The 19,595-nt window shown below is 43.6% G+C and overlaps 1 protein-coding gene across 2 annotated transcripts in view; it reads right to left on the bottom strand.

Moving 5' to 3' along the window:
• Positions 1–17,513, bottom strand: part of LOC139534631 (EH domain-binding protein 1-like) — a 58,363-nt gene extending 40,850 nt beyond the window's left edge. For both annotated transcript variants that reach the window (XM_071333920.1, XM_071333921.1), the window contains exons 1-2: positions 17,221–17,513; positions 237–294 (exon numbers count right to left, since the gene is read on the bottom strand). In XM_071333920.1, the coding sequence (XP_071190021.1) occupies positions 237–294; positions 17,221–17,324 (162 nt within the window). In that variant the 5' untranslated portion in view covers positions 17,325–17,513. The remainder of the gene's footprint in view (positions 1–236; positions 295–17,220) is intronic.
• Positions 17,514–19,595: the final 2,082 nt, after the last annotated feature.

Genomic DNA, 19,595 nt, shown 5'->3' with positions numbered 1-19,595 from the left:
ATAAAGCCAGAATGATTTATGTCTGAACTCAAAACATACCACACTTCTACGTATACATGGTTCCATTTCCTCAAACACCAGAAAATCTGACCTTTCACCTTATAGGCTACACACCCTCAGGTAGGCTACATACAGTAGGGGCCTTATCACACTTTATCGTGATGACAAGTGCTAGACAAACAGGCCTACATATGTCACTAGTCTACTTGTTGAATGAAGTTCCTTCCCCATATTACCTTGGTGCAATTTCTCCGGTTTCTCCTGCTCCATACTACTCTCAGTTTGTCTGGCTGCCTGTAAGTAAAAAAAAACAGACAGAACAATGAGGAAGTACACATAATAAGCATTGTGCATACATACACACTGTATAAGCATACATACACACTGTATAAGCATACATACACACTGTATAAGCACACATACACACTGTATAAGCACACATACACACTGTATAAGCATACACACACTGTATCAGCACACATACACACTGTATAAGCACACACACACTGTATAAGCACACATAAGCATTGTATAAGCATACATTAAGAATGTTTAAGCAAGCCTCCGGGGTGGCGCAGTGGTCTAAGGCACTGCATCGCAGTGCTAGCTGTGCCACCAGAGATTCTGGGTTCGAGCCCAGGCTCTGTCGCAGCCGGCCGCGACCGGGAGGCCCACGGGGCGGCGCACAATTGGCCCAGCGTCGTCCGGGTTAGGGAGGGTTTGGCCAGCAGGGATATCCTTGTCGCATCGCACACTAGCGACTCCTGTGGCGAGCTGGACACAGTGCACACTGACCAGGTCCAACACATTGGTGCGGCTGGCTTCCGGGTTGGATGGGCATTGTGTCAAGAAGCAGTGCGGCTTGGTTGGGTTGTGTTTCGGAGGACGCATGGCTCTTGACCTTGGCCTCTCCCGAGTCCATATGGGAGTTGCAGCGATGAAACAAAACTGTAACTACTACCAATTTGATACCACGAAATTGGGGAGAAAAAAGGGGTAAAAAAAAAACTATGTATAAGCATACAATAACACTGTTAACGCTTAAGGTTGATTCCATGCCAGCATAGGCCGAAAATATTTTTGGTAACTCCGATTTTTCTGCCAATTCTCACTTAATTGAGAGGAAGTATGTTTTTACATGAGCATCTTTCAGAAAATCATGAGGCCATTTTAGGCCCTTTTTAGACATTTACTGTTGGCCTACAATAATCTACAAGTGCATCAAATGTCTAGAGTGGGCTCTCTGCTACATTTTATGACCACAACCAACACAGCTGAATGGGAAAATGGATTCAATGGGACTCTGCTGGTGATTTGCTGAATGTGTAATCCTACAGGAGGCTGTGATATCAATTTCTAATGTAGAACTTCTTCAAAAAGTAGCAGAAAGCATACTCTGTATATTTGATGTGTTTGAAGAGTATTCCAAACAATATGTCTCAAATTAGCAACATAAAAATGGGTACTTTTGAGATATTAATATTTGTAATGTTGAGGGATCAGTGTTTCCTTTAAAAATGCAATATTTGATTATCTAACCCACTTCAGGTAATAATAGATATACATTTATTTTACCAAGCAAGTCAGTTAACAACAAATTCTTATTTTCAATGACGGTCTAGGAACAGTGGGTTAACTGGTCTAGGAACAGTGGGTTAACTGGTCTAGGAACAGTGGGTTAACTGCCTTGTTCAGGGGCAGAACAACAGATTTGTACCTTGTCAGCTCGGCGATTCAATCTTGCAACCTTTCAGTTACTAGTCCAACGCTCTAACCACTAGGCTACCTTGCATTCTTCATATATACCACAATACTGGGCTATTTGGAAAAAGCCACAGGATGATTTTTCAATACCGTCAATACCGTCAAAACTATTTATTTGAAGTTGTGAATATTTACCTGCAGTCAACTTGTGCAATACGTTAGGAGATAAAGCAGATTGCGTTCTTCATTTCACCTGTCACATTATTTGACATTATGAAGCTTACCGTAGTTCTCCAGAACAGTTGAGCCAGTCACGTGTTTGTTTGTAAATAGCACAACGGGAGAAAGCGGGAGCTGCTGAGTTCATAAAGTTCTATATCTATCACAAAGAAGGGCACTTATTGGTAGAATTGAATATCCCATTGAATATCCCTTTGAGCATGGTGAAGTTATTAACTACACTTTGGGTGGTGTATCAATAAACCTACTCACTACAAAGTTACAGGTGTCTTTCCTAACTCAGTTGCTGGAGAGGAAGGAAACCACTCAGGGATTTCACCATGAGGCCAATGTTGACTTTAAAATAATTACAGTTTAATGGTTGTGATAGGAGAAAACTGAGGATGGGACCACAACATTGTAGTTACTCCACAATATTAACCTAATTGACAGAGTGAAAAAAGGAAGGAATACAAATATTTCTACACATGCATCCTGTTTGCAACAAGGCACTAAAGTAGTACTGCAAAAAATGTGGAAAAGCAATTCACTTTGGGGAAAATTCAATACAACATATTACTGAGTAATATCTCTCCATATTTTGCAAGTATAGTGGTGGCTGCATCATCTTATGGTTATGCTTGTAATTGTTAAGGACTGGGGAGTTTTTCAGGATAAAACATTTACAGAATGACGCTAAGCACAGGCATAATCCTAAAGGAAAACCTGGTTCAGTCTGCTTCCACCAGACACTGGGAGATTAATTCACCTTTCAGCAGGACGATAACTTCAAACACAAGGCCAAATCTACACTGGAGTTGCTTACCAAGAAGACAGTGAGTGGCCGAGTTACAGTTTTGACTTAAATCTGCTTGAAAATCTATGGCAAGATTTGAAAATGGTTGTCTAGCAATGATCAACCACCAATTTGACAGAGCTTGAAAATAATAATTGGCAAATATTGTACAAATCTAGGTGTTCAAAGCTCTTACCAAGAATGGCTCACAGCTATAATCGCTGCCAAAGGTGATTCTAACATATATTGACTCAGGGGTGTGAATACTAATGTAAATGAGATATTTCTGTATTTAATTTTCAATACATTTGCAAACATTTAAAAAAAACATGTTTTCACTTTGTCATTGTCGGGTATTGTGTGTAGATTTATTACCCATTTTGAATTCAGGCTGTAACACAACAAAATGTGTAAAGAGTTTATGAATTAAGGGACACTAAGATAAAAGCTTAAGAAATGACCCGTTGGCCTTCTCTCAAATACAAACACACACACACACACACACACATCTGTCTGCTGCGTAAACACAAGAGAAGGAGGGGAAGCGTCAGCCATCTTGTGACTCTGTTCAGGGCTGTAACTCAGAGTTTCCCAAACTTGGTCCTGCCCCCGAGTGCACGTTTTGGTTTTTTCCCTAGCACTACACATCTGATTGAAATAATCAAAGCTCTAACTAACAGACTGCGGTATAGAATGAACTCCACAATGGGATCAACATCAACAAACTAACTACAGCCTGAGTGTCAGAGAGGATGCCTCCTCTGGTTGCCTCTGCTATGAGACACATGATGATTTTAGTGTTCAGCAGGTCCCACTGTAGCAAAAACTTTCTAAAACATCCTCATTGGACACGTTTGGGGTAGGTAGAACCTCCATGTTTCACTCCATGTTTCACACCTCCTTGCTCCCTACTGAACAAAACCCAGCTTGGACATGTTTTTTTTCTCACTTGTGCGATTACAGTCCTCAGGGCCCTATTACTGGAGGGTGTGGTCCCTAGCAACCGTCAGGCCACAATACTTCACCTTGTCTCCAGCAGCTGCGGCCAGCTACCTCCTACCTGTACGTCACACAAAGATGGTTGTCTACCAACAGACCTATTCTAGACTGGATCAGCTATTATGTAATCCTAGAAAAGATTTGTTGTGTGGATGTGAAATAACCTAATGCCATGTTGTTGACCTGCTTTCATCTCCCAATAACAAGAACCAATAGTGAGAGTCAGCAAGATAGTCAGTCCGGACGACTCCGACAGAAAACAAGCAACAGGCTATTTGCATGTGGAAATGTAACAGAATGCACTCTTAAGTCTTCTTAGTATGCTAGAATGAACATAGGTTCTTAAAAGTTGAACTGCCTGTGAGTAACTCACTATTTGTTTGCTGGCTGAGGATGAGAGAAGTAGGGAGGTAGAGAGTAAGGGGAGAGTAAACAGTATGACTGGACGGGATGGGCCTCTCTCATGTTGCAGGCCAGTTACAGAAGCTGGGAGGATCGGAGAGTAAGGGCAAAGTGGAGGTGGCTGGGGAAAGGTGAGGTGGTGGGGGCAAAGTGGAGGAGGCTGGGGAAAGGTGAGGTGGTGGGGGCAAAGTGGAGGAGGCTGGGGGAAAGGTGAAGTGGTGGGGGCAAAGTGGAGGAGGCTGGGGAAAGGTGAAGTGGTGGGGGCAAAGTGGAGGAGGCTGGGGAAAAGGTGAGGTGGTGGGGGCAAAGTGGAGGAGGCTGGGGGAAAGGTGAGGTGGTGGGGGCAAAGTGGAGGAGGCTGGGGAAAAGGTGAGGTGGTGGGGGCAAAGTGGAGGAGGCTGGGGAAAAGGTGAGGTTGTGGGGGCAAAGTGGAGGAGGCTGGAGGAAAGGTGAGGTGGTGGGGGCAAAGTGGAGGAGGCTGGGGGAAAGGTGAGGTGGTGGGGGCAAAGTGGAGGAGGCTGGGGGAAAGGTGAGGTGGTGGGGGCAAAGTGGAGGAGGCTGGGGGAAAGGTGAGGTGGTGGGGGCAAAGTGGAGGAGGCTGGGGGAAAGGTGAGGTGGTGGGGGCAAAGTGGAGGAGGCTGGGGGAAAGGTGAGGTGGTGGGGGCAAAGTGGAGGAGGCTGGGGGAAAGGTGAGGTGGTGGGGGCAAAGTGGAGGAGGCTGGGGGAAAGGTGAGGTGGTGGGGGCAAAGTGGAGGAGGCTGGGGGAAAGGTGAGGTGGTGGGGGGAAAGGTGAGGTGGTGGGGGGAAAGGTGAGGTGGTGGGGGGAAAGGTGAGCTGGTGGGGGGAAAGGTGAGGTGGTGGGGGGCCACAGAAATAGACCTGTGGAATGGTGGGGCTTAACCATTAGGTTAACTGCTAACTCACCCACCTGCCAGGCGAATATCTGCCTGCCCCATACACCTGCCAGGCAAATATCTGCCTGCCCCATACACCTGCCAGGCAAATATCTGCCTGCCCCATACACCTGCCAGCCAAATATCTGCCTGCCCCACCCACCAGCCAGCCAAATATCAGCCTGCCCCACACAACGCCATCTAAATATCAGCCTGCCCCACACAACGCCATCTAAACATCAGCCTGCCCCACACAACGCCATCTAAATATCAGCCTGCCCCACACAACGCCATCTAAATATCAGCCTGCCCCACACAACGCCATCTAAATATCAGCCTGCCACATACACCTGCCAGCCCAATATCAGCCTGCCCCACACAACGCCAGCCAAATATCAGCCTGCCCCACACAACGCCAGCTAAATATCAGCCTGCCACATACACCTGCCAGCCCAATATCAGCCTGCCCCACACAACACCAGCTAAATATCAGCCTGCCCCACACAACGCCAGCTAAATATCAGCCTGCCCCACACAACGCCATCTAAATATCAGCCTGCCCCACACAACGCCAGCTAAATATCAGCCTGCCCCACACAACGCCATCTAAATATCAGCCTGCCCCACACAACACCAGCTAAATATCAGCCTGCCCCACACAACGCCATCTAAATATCAGCCTGCCCCACACAACGCCATCTAAATATCAGCCTGCCCCACACAACGCCATCTAAATATCAGCCTGCCCCATACACCTACCAGCCAAATATCAGCCTGCCCCATACACCTGCCAGGCAAATATCTGCCTGCCCCATACACCTGCCAGGCAAATATCTGCCTGCCCCATACACCTGCCAGCCAAATATCTGCCTGCCCCACCCACCAGCCAGCCAAATATCAGCCTGCCCCACACAACGCCATCTAAATATCAGCCTGCCCCACACAACGCCATCTAAATATCAGCCTGCCCCACACAACGCCATCTAAACATCAGCCTGCCCCACACAACGCCATCTAAATATCAGCCTGCCCCACACAACGCCATCTAAATATCAGCCTGCCCCACACAACGCCATCTAAATATCAGCCTGCCCCACACAACGCCATCTAAATATCAGCCTGCCCCACACAACGCCAGCCAAATATCAGCCTGCCCCAAACACCTGCCAAGCAAATATCTGCCTGCCCCACACAACGCCATCTAAATATCAGCCTGCCACATACACCTGCCAGCCCAATATCAGCCTGCCCCACACAACGCCAGCCAAATATCAGCCTGCCCCACACAACGCCAGCTAAATATCAGCCTGCCACATACACCTGCCAGCCCAATATCAGCCTGCCCCACACAACACCAGCTAAATATCAGCCTGCCCCACACAACGCCAGCTAAATATCAGCCTGCCCCACACAACGCCATCTAAATATCAGCCTGCCCCACACAACGCCAGCTAAATATCAGCCTGCCCCACACAACGCCATCTAAATATCAGCCTGCCCCACACAACACCAGCTAAATATCAGCCTGCCCCACACAACGCCATCTAAATATCAGCCTGCCCCACACAACGCCATCTAAATATCAGCCTGCCCCACACAACGCCATCTAAATATCAGCCTGCCCCACACAACGCCATCTAAATATCAGCCTGCCCCATACACCTACCAGCCAAATATCAGCCTGCCCCAAACACCTGCCAAGCAAATATCTGCCTGCCCCACACAACGCCAGCTAAATATCAGCCTGCCACATACACCTGCCAGCCCAATATCAGCCTGCCCCACACAACGCCAACCAAATATCAGCCTGCCCCACACAACGCCAGCCAAATATCAGCCTGCCCCACACAACGCCAGCTAAATATCAGCCTGCCACATACACCTGCCAGCCAAATATCAGCCTGCCCCACACAACGCCAGCTAAATATCAGCCTGCCACACACAACACCAGCTAAATATCAGCCTGCCCCACACAACACCAGCTAAATATCAGCCTGCCACATACACCTGCCAGCCCAATATCAGCCTGCCCCACACAACACCAGCTAAATATCAGCCTGCCACATACACCTGCCAGCCCAATATCAGCCTGCCCCACACAACACCAGCTAAATATCAGCCTGCCCCACACAACACCAGCTAAATATCAGCCTGCCCCACACAACACCAGCTAAATATCAGCCTGCCACATACACCTGCCAGCCAAATATCAGCCTGCCCCATACACCTGCCAGCCAAATATCAGCCTGCCCCATACACCTGACAGCCAAATATCAGCCTGCCCCATACACCTGCCAGCCAAATATCAGCCTGCCCCAAACACCTGCCAAGCAAATATCTGCCTGCCCCACACAACGCCAGCTAAATATCAGCCTGCCACATACACCTGACAGCCCAATATCAGCCTGCCCCACACAACGCCAGCAAAATATCAGCCTGCCACATACACCTGCCAGCCCAATATCAGCCTGCCCCACACAACACCAGCTAAATATCAGCCTGCCACATACACCTGCCAGACAAATGTCAGCCTGCCCCACACAACACCAGCTAAATATCAGCCTGCCACATACACCTGCCAGACAAATGTCAGCCTGCCACACACAACGCCAGCCAAATATCAACCTGCCCCACACAACACCAGCTAAATATCAGCCTGCCACATACACCTGCCAGACAAATGTCAGCCTGCCACACACAACGCCAGCTAAATATCAGCCTGCCACATACACCTGCCAGCCCAATATCAGCCTGCCCCACACAACGCCAGCTAAATATCAGCCTGCCACATACACCTGCCAGCCAAATATCAGCCTGCCACATACACCTGCCAGACAAATGTCAGCCTGCCCCACACAACGCCAGCCAAATATCAACCTGCCCCACACAACACCAGCTAAATATCAGCCTGCCACATACACCTGCCAGACAAATGTCAGCCTGCCCCACACAACGCCAGCTAAATATCAGCCTGCCACATACACCTGCCAGACAAATGTCAGCCTGCCCCACACAACGCCAGCCAAATATCAGCCTGCCCCACACAACGCCAGCTAAATATCAGCCTGCCACATACACCTGCCAGACAAATGTCAGCCTGCCCCACACAACGCCAGCCAAATATCAGCCTTCCCCACACAACGCCAGCTAAATATCAGCCTGCCACATACACCTGCCAGACAAATGTCAGCCTGCCACACACAACACCAGCTAAATATCAGCCTGCCACATACACCTGCCAGACAAATATCAGCCTGCCACATACACCTGCCAGCCACGTGCTCTAGAGTTGTTACAAACCACAGTCTACCTTTGGGGATGTATTGTACGGTTTCTGTACTTTTCTAGAGACAATATTATATAAGAGGTGCCGGTACTCAAGCAGTAGAACATTTTAGGACCCATTTTAGGCACAATGAAGGTACCTAATTGGGAAATACATGAGACGTAATGGTCGGTAAGTAACCCGAGCTTGTCACTGACTGACCTGTCACCTAATTGAGTCACTCAACATGCTGATGCCACTAAAACAAGTGTTTACAGAGGTAGTTATACCAAGTAGCCTAAGGGAAATAACCATAGTTGTGTGAATGGGACCACATCATCTTATAGGTCACGGTGTTATAAGAGATCATCTGTACCATAACATTTTCATATTACATCCTGTCACATGAGTGTATGTTTTTGTTCCCACTCCCAGCATGCATTCTTGAGGAAAAACACTTGACAGACTAATGCTCTGTATTTGGAGAGAACATGCAGAACGAACCAGGACATACGGTGTACTCGGAAAGTATTCAGACCCCTTGTTCTAAAATTTATTCAATGGCTTTCTTCCTCATCAATCTACACACAATACCCCATAATGACAAAGTAAAAAAGGGTTTTTAGAAATTTATGCAAATGTATTAAATATAAAAAACTGAAATATCACATTTACATAAGTATTCAGACACTTTACCCAGTACTTTGTTAAAGCACCTTTGTCAGGGATTACAGCTTCGACTCTTCTTGACGCTACAAGCTTGGCACACCTGTAATTGGGGAGGTTCTCCCATTCTTCTCTGCATATCCTCTAAAGCTCTGTCAGGTTGGATGGGGAACGTCACAGCACAGCTATTTTCAGGTCTCTCCTGAGATGTTTGATCGGGTTCAAGTCTGAGCTCTGGCTGGGCCACTCAAGGACTTTCAGAGTGTAGTGGAGAAAAGTAGTCCGATATGCTCATGGCTGATATCGCGCTGTGCAGACTGGCAGGTATTATCCGGGCTAAAGCGTCTGGTGTCTGAGCTAAAGGTAAATACCGCCAGCAGTGACTAATAATGACTAAATAGCTAGCTGGCTAGCTCCTGATGGCTAGCTTCTGATAGAGGTTCCAGTTATAAGGTCTAAAAAATAGCAGATCCGTACCACATTGGGTGAGGCGGGTTGCAGGAAGGTTTATTTAATACGAAAATGGAAAAAAGAAATTGAAATATATAAAAAAAATAAAAAAAAAAATAAAAAGATTGAATATTGAATACGGGACAAAACAAACACATGTCTTACTGCTACGCAACTGTATATATACAGTTGAAGTTGGAAGTTTACATACACTTCGGTTGGAGTCATTAAAACTCGTTTTTCAACCACTCCACAAATGTCTTGTTAACAAACTGTAGTTTTGTCAAGTCGGTTAGGACATCTACTTCGTCCATGACTCAAGTAATTTTTCCAACAATTGTTTACATACAGATTATTTCACTTATAATTCCCTGTATCACAATTCCAAGGGGTCAGAAGTTTACATACACTAAGTTGACTGTGCCTTTAAAAAGCTTGGAAAATTCCAGAAAATGATGTCATGGCTTTAGATGCTTCTTATAAGGTAATTGACATCATTTGAGTCAATTGGAGGTGTATCTGTGGATGTATTTCAAGGCCTACCGTATCTTCAGTCTCAGTGCCTCTTTGCTTGACATCATGGGAAAATCAAAAGAAATCAGCCAAGACCTCAGAAAAAAAATTGTACGCAAGTATAAACACCATTTGACCACGCAGCCATCATAACGCTCAGGAAGGAGACGCGCTCTGTCTCCTAGAGATGAACGTACTTTGGTGCAAAAAGTGCAAATCAATCCCAGAACAACAACAAAAGACCTTGTGAAGATGCTGGAGGAAACAGGTACAAAAGTATCTATATCCACAGTAAAACGAGTCCTATATCGACATAACCTGAAAGGCCACTCAGCAAGGAAGAAGCCACTGCTCCTAAACCGCCATTAAAAATGCCAGACAATGGTTTGCAACTGCACATGGGGACAAATATCGTACTTTTTGGAGTAATGTTCTCTGGTCTGATGAAACAAAAATAGAACTGTTTGGCCATAGTGACCATCGTTATGTTTGGAGGGAAAAGGGGGAGGCTTGCAAGCCAAAGAACACCATCCTAACTGTGAAGCACGGGGGTGGCAGCATCATGTTGTGATGATGCTTTGCTGCAGGAGGGACTAGTGCACTTCACAAAATAGATGGCATCATGAGGCAGGAAAATTATGTGGATATATTGAAGCAACATCTCAAGACATCAGTCAGGAAGTTGAAGCTTGGTTGCAAATGGGTCTTCCAAATGGAAAATGACTCCAAGCATACTTCCAAAGTTGCAGCAAAATGGCTTAAGGACAACAAAGTCAAGGTATTGGAGTGGCCATCCCAAAGCTCTGAACTCAATCCTATAAAAGATTTGTGGGCAGAAGTGAAAAAACTTGTGCGAGCAAGGAGGCCTACAAACCTGACTCAGTTACACCAGCTCTGTCAGGAGGAATGGGACAAATTCACCCAACTTATTGTGGGAAGCTTGTGGAAGGACAACCGAAACGTTTGACCCAAGTTAAACAATTTGAAGGCAATGCTACCAAATACTAATTTAATTAATTTAGTGTATGTAAACTTCTGACCCAATGAGAATGTGATGAAATAAAAAGTGAAATAAATCATTCTTTCTACTATTATTCTGACATTTCACATTCTTAAAATAAAGTGGTGATCCTAACTGACCTAAGACAGGGAATTTTTTCTAGGATCAAATGTCAGGAATTGTGAAAACTGTGTTTAAATGTATTTGGCTAAGGTGTATTTAAACTTCAGACTTCAACTGTACATACCCACATACACTACCGTTTAAAAGTTTGGGGTCACTTAGAAATATCCTTGTTAGTTGCAAAATTAATAGGAAATATAGTGAAAACATTGACAAGGTTATAAATAATGATTTTTCATTGAAATAACAATTGTGTCCTTCAAACTTTGCTTTCGTCAAAGAATCCTCCATTTGCAGAAACTACAGCCTTGCCATTTGTCATTCTAGTTGTCAATTTCTTCAGGTAATCTGAAGAGATTTCACCCCATGCTTCCTGAAGCACCTCCCACAAGTTGGATTGGCTTGACGGTCAAGCTGCTCCCACAATAGCTCAATAGGGTTTAGATCCGGTGACTGTGCTGGCCACTCCATTATAGACATTATACCAGCTGACTGCTTCTTCCCTAAATAGTTATTGCATAGTTTGGAGCTGTGTCATTGTCCTGTTGTAGGAGGAAATTGGCTCCAATTAAGCGCCGTCTACAGGGTATGGCATGGCGTTGCAAAATGGAGTGATAGCCTTCCTTCTTCAAGATCTGTTTTACCCTGTACAAATCTCCCACTTTTTCACCACCAAAGCACCCCCAGACCATCACATTACCTCCACCATGCTTGACAGATGGCATCAAGCACTCATCCAGCATCTTTTAATTTTTTCTGCGTCTCACGAATGTTCTTCTTTGTGAACCGAACACCTTAAACTTAGATTTGTCTGTCCATAACACTTTTTTCCAATCTTCCTCTGTCCAGTGTCGGTGTTCATTTGCCCATCTTAATCTTTTATTTTCATTGGCCAGTCTGAGATATGGCTTTTTCTTTGCAACTCTGCCTAGAAGGCCAGCATCCCGGAGTCGCCTCTTCACTGTTGACGTTGAGACTGGTGTTTTGCGGATACTATTTAAGCCAGTTGAGGACTTGTGAGGCATCTGTTTCTCAAACTAGACACTCTAATGTACTTGTCCTCTTTCTCAGTTGTGCACCGGGGTCTCCCACTCCCTTTTCTATTCTGGTTAGCCAGTTTGCGCTGTTCTGTGAAGGGAGTAGTACACAGCGTTGTACGAGGTCTTCAGTTTCTTAGCAATTTCTCGCATGGAATAGCCTTCATTTCTCAGAACAAGAATAGACTGAGGAGTTTCAGAAGAAAGTTATTTGTTTCTGGCCATTTTGAGCCTGTAATCGAACCCACAAATGCTGATGCTCCAGATACTCAACTAGTCTAAAGAAGGCCAGTTTTATTGCATCTTTAATCAGGACAACAGTGCTAACATAATTGCAAAAGGGTTTTCTAATGATCAATTAACCTTTTAAAATGATAAACTTGGATTAGCTAACACAACTTGCCATTGGAACACAGGAGTGATTGTTGCTGATAATGGGCCTCTGTAAGCCTATGTAGATATTCCATTAAAAATCAGCCATTTCCAGTTACAATAGTCATTTCCAACATTAACAATGTTTACACTGTATTTCTGATCAATTTGATGTTATTTTAATGGACAATTTTTTTTGCTTTTCTTTCAAAAACAAGGACATTTCTAAGTGACCCCAAACTTTTGAAAGCTAGTGTTGTCATGATCGTTATAATAACTGGACCAAAGTGCAGCGTGATCTGGGTTCCACATCTTTTTATTTCTAGGTGAAACTCACAGCAAAACCAAAAACAATAAATCTCAAAATTAAACGTGAAGCTAACAATAGTGTTAACATGCAACTATCCATAGTCAAGATCCCACAAAGCACACAGGGGAAATGGCTGCCTAAATATGATCCCCAATTAGAGACAACGACAAACAGCTGCCTCTGATTGGGAACCATACCTGGCCAACATAGAAACATAATCCCCTAGATGACCCACCTCTAGTCACACCCGGACCTAACCAATATAGAGAATAAAAAGCTCTCTATGGTCAGGGCGTGACAAGTGTACATATACATATACACACACATACACATATCTTATTAAAATATATTTCCTTTATTAACCCGACCACCCCTCCCCTAATTGGTGTAAACTAATGAACAACAACACTTAGGCTTTACTTCTAGCTTATAAACACTATATACCTTTTACGGACACAATTTATTTTACAATAGTTATATTCTGTTTGTTTTTAGTCCTGCATTCCACTACCCTCAACCTCTCCTCAACTATTTCTGATTTTCCATCCAGTTTGATATTTGATATTAGTTTCTATTTGCCATATATTTTTAACTGTGCTGTTTCACAAAAGTTCTGAACCTATATACATTTTACAGACAGTATATTTTACATTTGTTATCTTGTTGTTATTAGTCCCACCCTTCAGCTCCTTTCAAACCCCTCCCATCTATCTCTTGACATCATACATATTGGATTTCTATTTGCCATATATTTTTCAACTGTGCTGTGATGCTTCACAAAAGTACTGAACCTTTCTATTCTCATAGCTTCTACAGATTGTAAATTAAAGATAACATTTTTTACTAAAAGTGAGGCCTCCCAGGTGGCGCAGTGGTCTAGGGCACTGCATCGCAGCGCTAGCTGTGCCACCAGAGTCTCTGGATTCGCGCCCAGGGTTTGGCCGGTAGGGATATCCTTGTCTCATCGCGCTCCACCCGCGACTCCTGTGGCGGGCCGGGCGCAGTGCGCGCGGTGCGCGCGGCCCGTAATTACCAAAGGGGCCGGGTGCACGGTGTTTCCTCCGACACATTGGTGCGGCTGGCTTCCGGGTTGGAGGCGCGCTGTGTTAAGAAGCAGTGCGGCTTGGTTGGGTTGTGCTTCGGAGGACGCATGGCTTTCGACCTTCGTCTCTCCCGAGCCCGTACGGGAGTTGTAGCGATGAGACAAGATAGTAATTACTAGCGATTGGATACCACGAAAATTGGGGAGAAAAGGGGATTAAAAAATTTAAATTAAAAAAAATAATACAAAAAATAAAATAAAGTGTAACACTAATGAGTCACATGACACTGGGGAGGGAAAATGGCTAATTGGGCCCGATTTGGGCATTTTCAGGGGTGTACTCACTTTTGTTGCCAGCGGTTTAGACATTAATGGCTGTGTTGAGTTATTTTGAGGGGACAGCAAATTTACACTGTTATACAAGCCGTTATACTCACTACTTTACATTGTAGCAAAGTGTCATTTCTTCAGTGTTGTCACATGAAAAGATATACTCAAATATTTACAAAAATGTGAGGGGTGTACTCACTTTTGTGATATACTGTATATTTGTTTTATCACAATTTTCTTTACACAACTTTGGTCTTTAATGCAAGGCCGACTTACAAGATCCTTACTTTTCCCCCCTTCCGCTTTGCGGTAATGCTGCAATTAGTTGGTTGTAAGGGTCTGAATACTTATGTAAATAAGTTATAAGTTATTTCAGTTATTTTATTTGTATAAATTTGCACAAATGTTTAAACACCTGTTTTCGCTTTGTCATTATGAGGTATTGTGTGTAGATTGATGAGGATTATTAAAAATATATATATTTTAGAATAAGTCTGTAATGTAACAAAATTATGGAAAAAGTCAAGGGGTCTGAATACTTTCCGAATGCACTGTACGCACACACGCCTCTATTGTTGCAAACTGAAGAGTCATTTTACTAATCAGTTAAGCAGGACGACCTGTCTAGTTGATCCACATTTTTCACATTCTTCTTGCGAACTGGAAACATGGAAACGTACACCATGTCTGGTAACATTACTGCTATTCTCTGTAGAGTCGGACCAATATATCATTTCATCCATATTAACGGCCTTTTAATGCTGTCCTGCTGGGGCTTGTTGAGTGACTGATGTGATGTTGTGTGGTCTGTGATTTCACATGATATTACTCTTAAACAGTGAACAAGCAGAGGCCCATACAGAACCACAGTTTGCTGCCAAGAGTCAGATCACCAAAACATACTGACTCCATCACCAGCCGACAAAACACCACTTGTGTTAATCTCATACATCAAACAGTCATAAAAGCCATGCAATTGATGACTCGTTTTCAAACTGGTCAAGCTTGACTCTTATAACATTAAAATTAGACTGTACTGAATGATGTTATCATCAAGCTGAATATGCATACACTATGTATAGGAGAATGGTTCGGTAGACAGCAATTCCAAGAACATGCTGATACTAGTCAAGTTGGTGTATACTACAACAATGAGGGTAGAGAGACAGGGAGGTAGTCTGCTAGGGCTGGGCAGTTGGAGGAAGAACATTCCAGGTACAGTGTGAGTAATGCTAATGGAATTAATGCAGAGCCAGGGCCCAGACAGGAACCACAGCCACAGCACCACTGGCTGTACACGCATTCCATCCATACATAAGAACTGACTTAAGTTAAAACCCTGCCGTGTGTGTGTGTGTGCAGCACCTGGCTGCTCAGCAGTCATATGCAGCAGTGCATCGGGTTGTCAGAGGGTCTGCATAGCACTCTGCCTCACCCGGCCTGACGGTCTTTATTCCACATGAGCTATTGATTACATGATTATATTAGGTTAGGTTAGACTAAGAGATACAGTATCAGCTTGAAATGCTGAAATAACATCCCACTGGGCAAGAACTGGTTGAATCAACGTTGTTTCCGCATCATTTCCACAACCAAAATGTTATGTGATGACGTTGAATCAACATGGATAACTGATTGGATTTGCAAAAAGTCATCAAGGTAAGGGAGTTTCTTATTTTTTTCACCTAACTTTTAAGCTAAATCCTATGATAAGGTGAACAATTCTTGGTTGATTTCACATTGAATTCACAATAGTTGACAACTCAACCAAATGTAAATCACACTAGACGTTGGAGAAAACCTGGCACCATCTGTACGGTGAAGCATGGTGGTGGCCGCATCATACTATGTTTTTCAGCGGCAGGGACTGGGAGACTAATCAGGATTGAAGGAAAGATGAACGGAGCAAAGTACAGAGAGATCCTTGATGAAAACCTGCTTCATAGCACTCAGGACCTCAGACTGGGTCGAAGGTTCACTTTCCAACAGGACAACGACACTAAGCACACAGCCAAGACAACGCGGGAGTGGCTTCGGGACAAGTTTCTGAATGTCCCTGAGTGGCCCAGCCAGAGCCCGGACTTGAACGCTCCCCATCCAACCTGACAGAGGTGTGAGAATCTGCAGAGAAGAATGGGAGAAACCCCCCAACTACAGGTGTGGCAAGCTTGTAGCGTCATACCCAAGAAGACTCGAGGCTGTAATCGCTGCCAAAGGTGCTTGAACAAAGTACTGAGTAAAGGGTCTGAATACTTATGTTAATGTGATATTTCAGTTTTACATTTGTAATACATTTGCAAACATTTCTAAAAAACAGTTTTTACTTTGTCATTATGGGGTATTGTGTATAGATTAATGAGGGGGAAAAAACAATTGAATCCATTTTAGAAAAAGGCTTTAACGTAACAACATTTGGAAAATGTCAAGGGGTCTGAATACTTTCTGAATGCACTGTATGGTCGAAAAATAATAACACCTGCTTGGAACAAGGGGAAATTATATGCACTACAGGTGATGATGATGATGACAAGGATGATGAACCATGAATAAATGACATCATCATCATCGTACAGCATCACCTGTAGTTCATTCACCTGTTATAGACCTGTGACACTTCATAGTTTAGGCTTACACATTTTTATATTTGAATTTGGACACATCTATTGCTTACCCTCCAAAAAAACAGTTTTAATGCTTCCCCTCTGAATAACTGAATGTCAATTAGGATGCTTGTCGCATGACGATGATTAGAAAAGGAAAAGGGCAAATGCGGAAGTGTATTGGCTGTCAAAGGCGTACGCTCACCCAAAGCTGTACAGTACAGTATAACGCACGATGCACTGATGGTATAAACTTGTACAATCAACAAAAAATTTAGTGGGGAAGACAATGTGATAGCAGTACGCAACTGACAACATTAAACCATCATTTAGCCTATAACTGACAACATAGCTTTGCACCAACCAAATGTGAATCTAAAAGTATGACCTTAAAACATCACAGCTCGAGCTGGGGACAGAGGTCCCACGAGGTTGCGTTTTATCGGTTCAGACATGACAATTTTATCAAAGCTAAAAAAAAAAAAGCATGTTTACTTACCATTTCTTCGTGCATTCTACTGTCAGTTCTTGAAAAGTCACCGCAAACTGGAACTTCGAAGCTTTCTTGCCGACACGCTGAAGTCTCTTCCACACCGAAGTCATGTTTAGAGACCTTATAATGTTATTTCTCAAGAGACATTACTAAAATCGTCGTCACAGTACCCCTCTGTCCTCCTCGCGTTCTGCTAAGGAGTCTATTGGTGCAGCACTTGCGTTTGCTGCGCAAGAAAGACAGTCGATGTTCAACAGTCTTACTGACGTGTTCACAACTTCACGTCTAGAATGTCACACACAGAACTGAGGCAAAACAAACGCACGCTGCGACAGGAACGAGCAGTGACACCCCAAACACAAAACTTAATAGCTAATCATAACACTTGTAATTAAAAATTATTAGCGTGAATGCATTATCCCTAGTAGCCTATGACTTTATTAAAAACAATTACAATTTTACATTTGACCAGTATGTTGTTTAAATCATATTTTACTGATATATATTATTTTTTTTATGTCTGAAAAAAACAGAAAGCATTGCCTGGTTTAGACCATTGTTTGAGATGAAGGTGGGAAAGCAATGTGCCTTTTAAGAGTAAAGGGTTGGGAGGGGAATATGCAAATTATTTTGGTTAAATATGAAAATTATGTTTGTCAATTATTCAAAGTATGATGGTAATAGCATGGTAATAAACACACTCACTAGGTTTCTTGTTTTTGCTTAGGTGTGGTAAGTGATATTCAACAGGTACCAATAGCCTACAAAAATAACTGGGGAACATGCGAGACCTGGAATTCTTGTGGGGTCAGGAAACATGTCAGGCCAATATGCTGGAGTTTAGCCCCTTCATACAGCAAACCATAGGCTACAGTACACTGTCCCCAATAACAGATCCTGTTTAATCTGGCGTTTATTTATAAACAGTGGCGCAACGCCGACAGTCACAGGCAACTGGGGATTTTCTTACTGGCCCTAAGAAGAAAAAAACGAGAAGCAATACAACCATATCTCTTCCCATAGCTGTCCAATACAATATATGATGTAACAGTTTATATAACATTATTCTATGATTGAATATGAATCAATAATATTCCGTTTTTTTTCTACGAGTCTAAATCCTAATATGATGCTATAGGGTTACTTTATATAGTCATATCGGTGGAGCAATGCCATTGGTCAGTTCCTAGACTCTTTTTGTGAGGTCATGGATTTGGCCCCTGTACGGAGTAAATCTGTCGCGAAATGTAGGCTATGGTGTGAGTCCTTGACAGACGCTGAATGATAGATTCTGTTCCCAGCCCATTCCTATGAGCTGCTTCCATGTGTGCTTAACCTCGCCTGTCTGCACACACACATCCTCCTTCTCAGCAGGGTTTTAGTTGGGAAGCAGCTGGATTCGGGTTGGAAAAGTCCAGCCAGCTAAAGGCAGAAATAAGGAAGAAACGAGAGGGTTCAGCACACATGGGAATACTAGTCTTTTTCTAGTTGGTCCTTTGCCAAAGGTCCATTATGGTGAGGTTATGTTTATCTGATAAACTATTCTTGGAATTGTATTTCCTGGTCCCAAATAGCTATAATTACAGAGGTTTAAATTCTGGAAATGGACAACAGTTCATCAAACCCAAGCAGGGATATTACAGTAGTAGTAGTGTTATAACTATTTAATACACTAGTGTAGACATTTAGGAACGGATTTTGTTAGTTTATTTGAAGCTACATTAGGACTCTGATACCTATACTAACTTGTTGAAATGTTCCCTGCAAAGCATCATCCCAGGACATCCCACAACGTAATACGTTACCTCTACTAACCAATACGTTAACTACATTCACCAATACGGTAACTATAACCAAAATGGTAACTATAACCAATATATTAACTATAACCAAAATGTTAACTGTACCAACCAATACGTTACCTATAACCCTATGTTAACTATAACCAATACAATAACCAAGTTAACCAAAATATTAACTATATATTTAGAAATGTGAAGACTCTGATACCAGTACCAGTACAAATATCTGCTCTGGGCTGTAAAACTGCAGGTCATCCCTGGACCTAATCCCATTCTAATATGTTAACAATATTTTTGGTGATGTGGGTCAGGGAGTTCATAGATTCTACTTATATGGTTCATGTACACTGAGCTGCATATATCAAATGAGGACAAATATGTACCTGTTGGCCAGTGGTGTAGTGGTGCCTGGAAGGGTTAGGTAAGGTTTATGGTTAAGGTTAGGGTAAGAGTTAAGGTTAGGGTTTAGGGTAGGGACGTCCCAAGGAAATCTGAATAGCACTGAACAATTCACTTGACACATGCACATTCGCGCTGAGCTGAGCAACACAAATGAGGGGGGGAGGGGGGGGGAGAAAA

The sequence above is a fragment of the Salvelinus alpinus genome, chromosome 11, assembly GCF_045679555.1.
Source record: "Salvelinus alpinus chromosome 11, SLU_Salpinus.1, whole genome shotgun sequence".
In the NCBI taxonomy this organism is placed as follows: domain Eukaryota; kingdom Metazoa; phylum Chordata; class Actinopteri; order Salmoniformes; family Salmonidae; genus Salvelinus; species Salvelinus alpinus.
The sequence above is the reverse complement of the archived record's forward strand: the minus strand, read 5'-3'. Positions and strand labels throughout refer to the sequence as shown.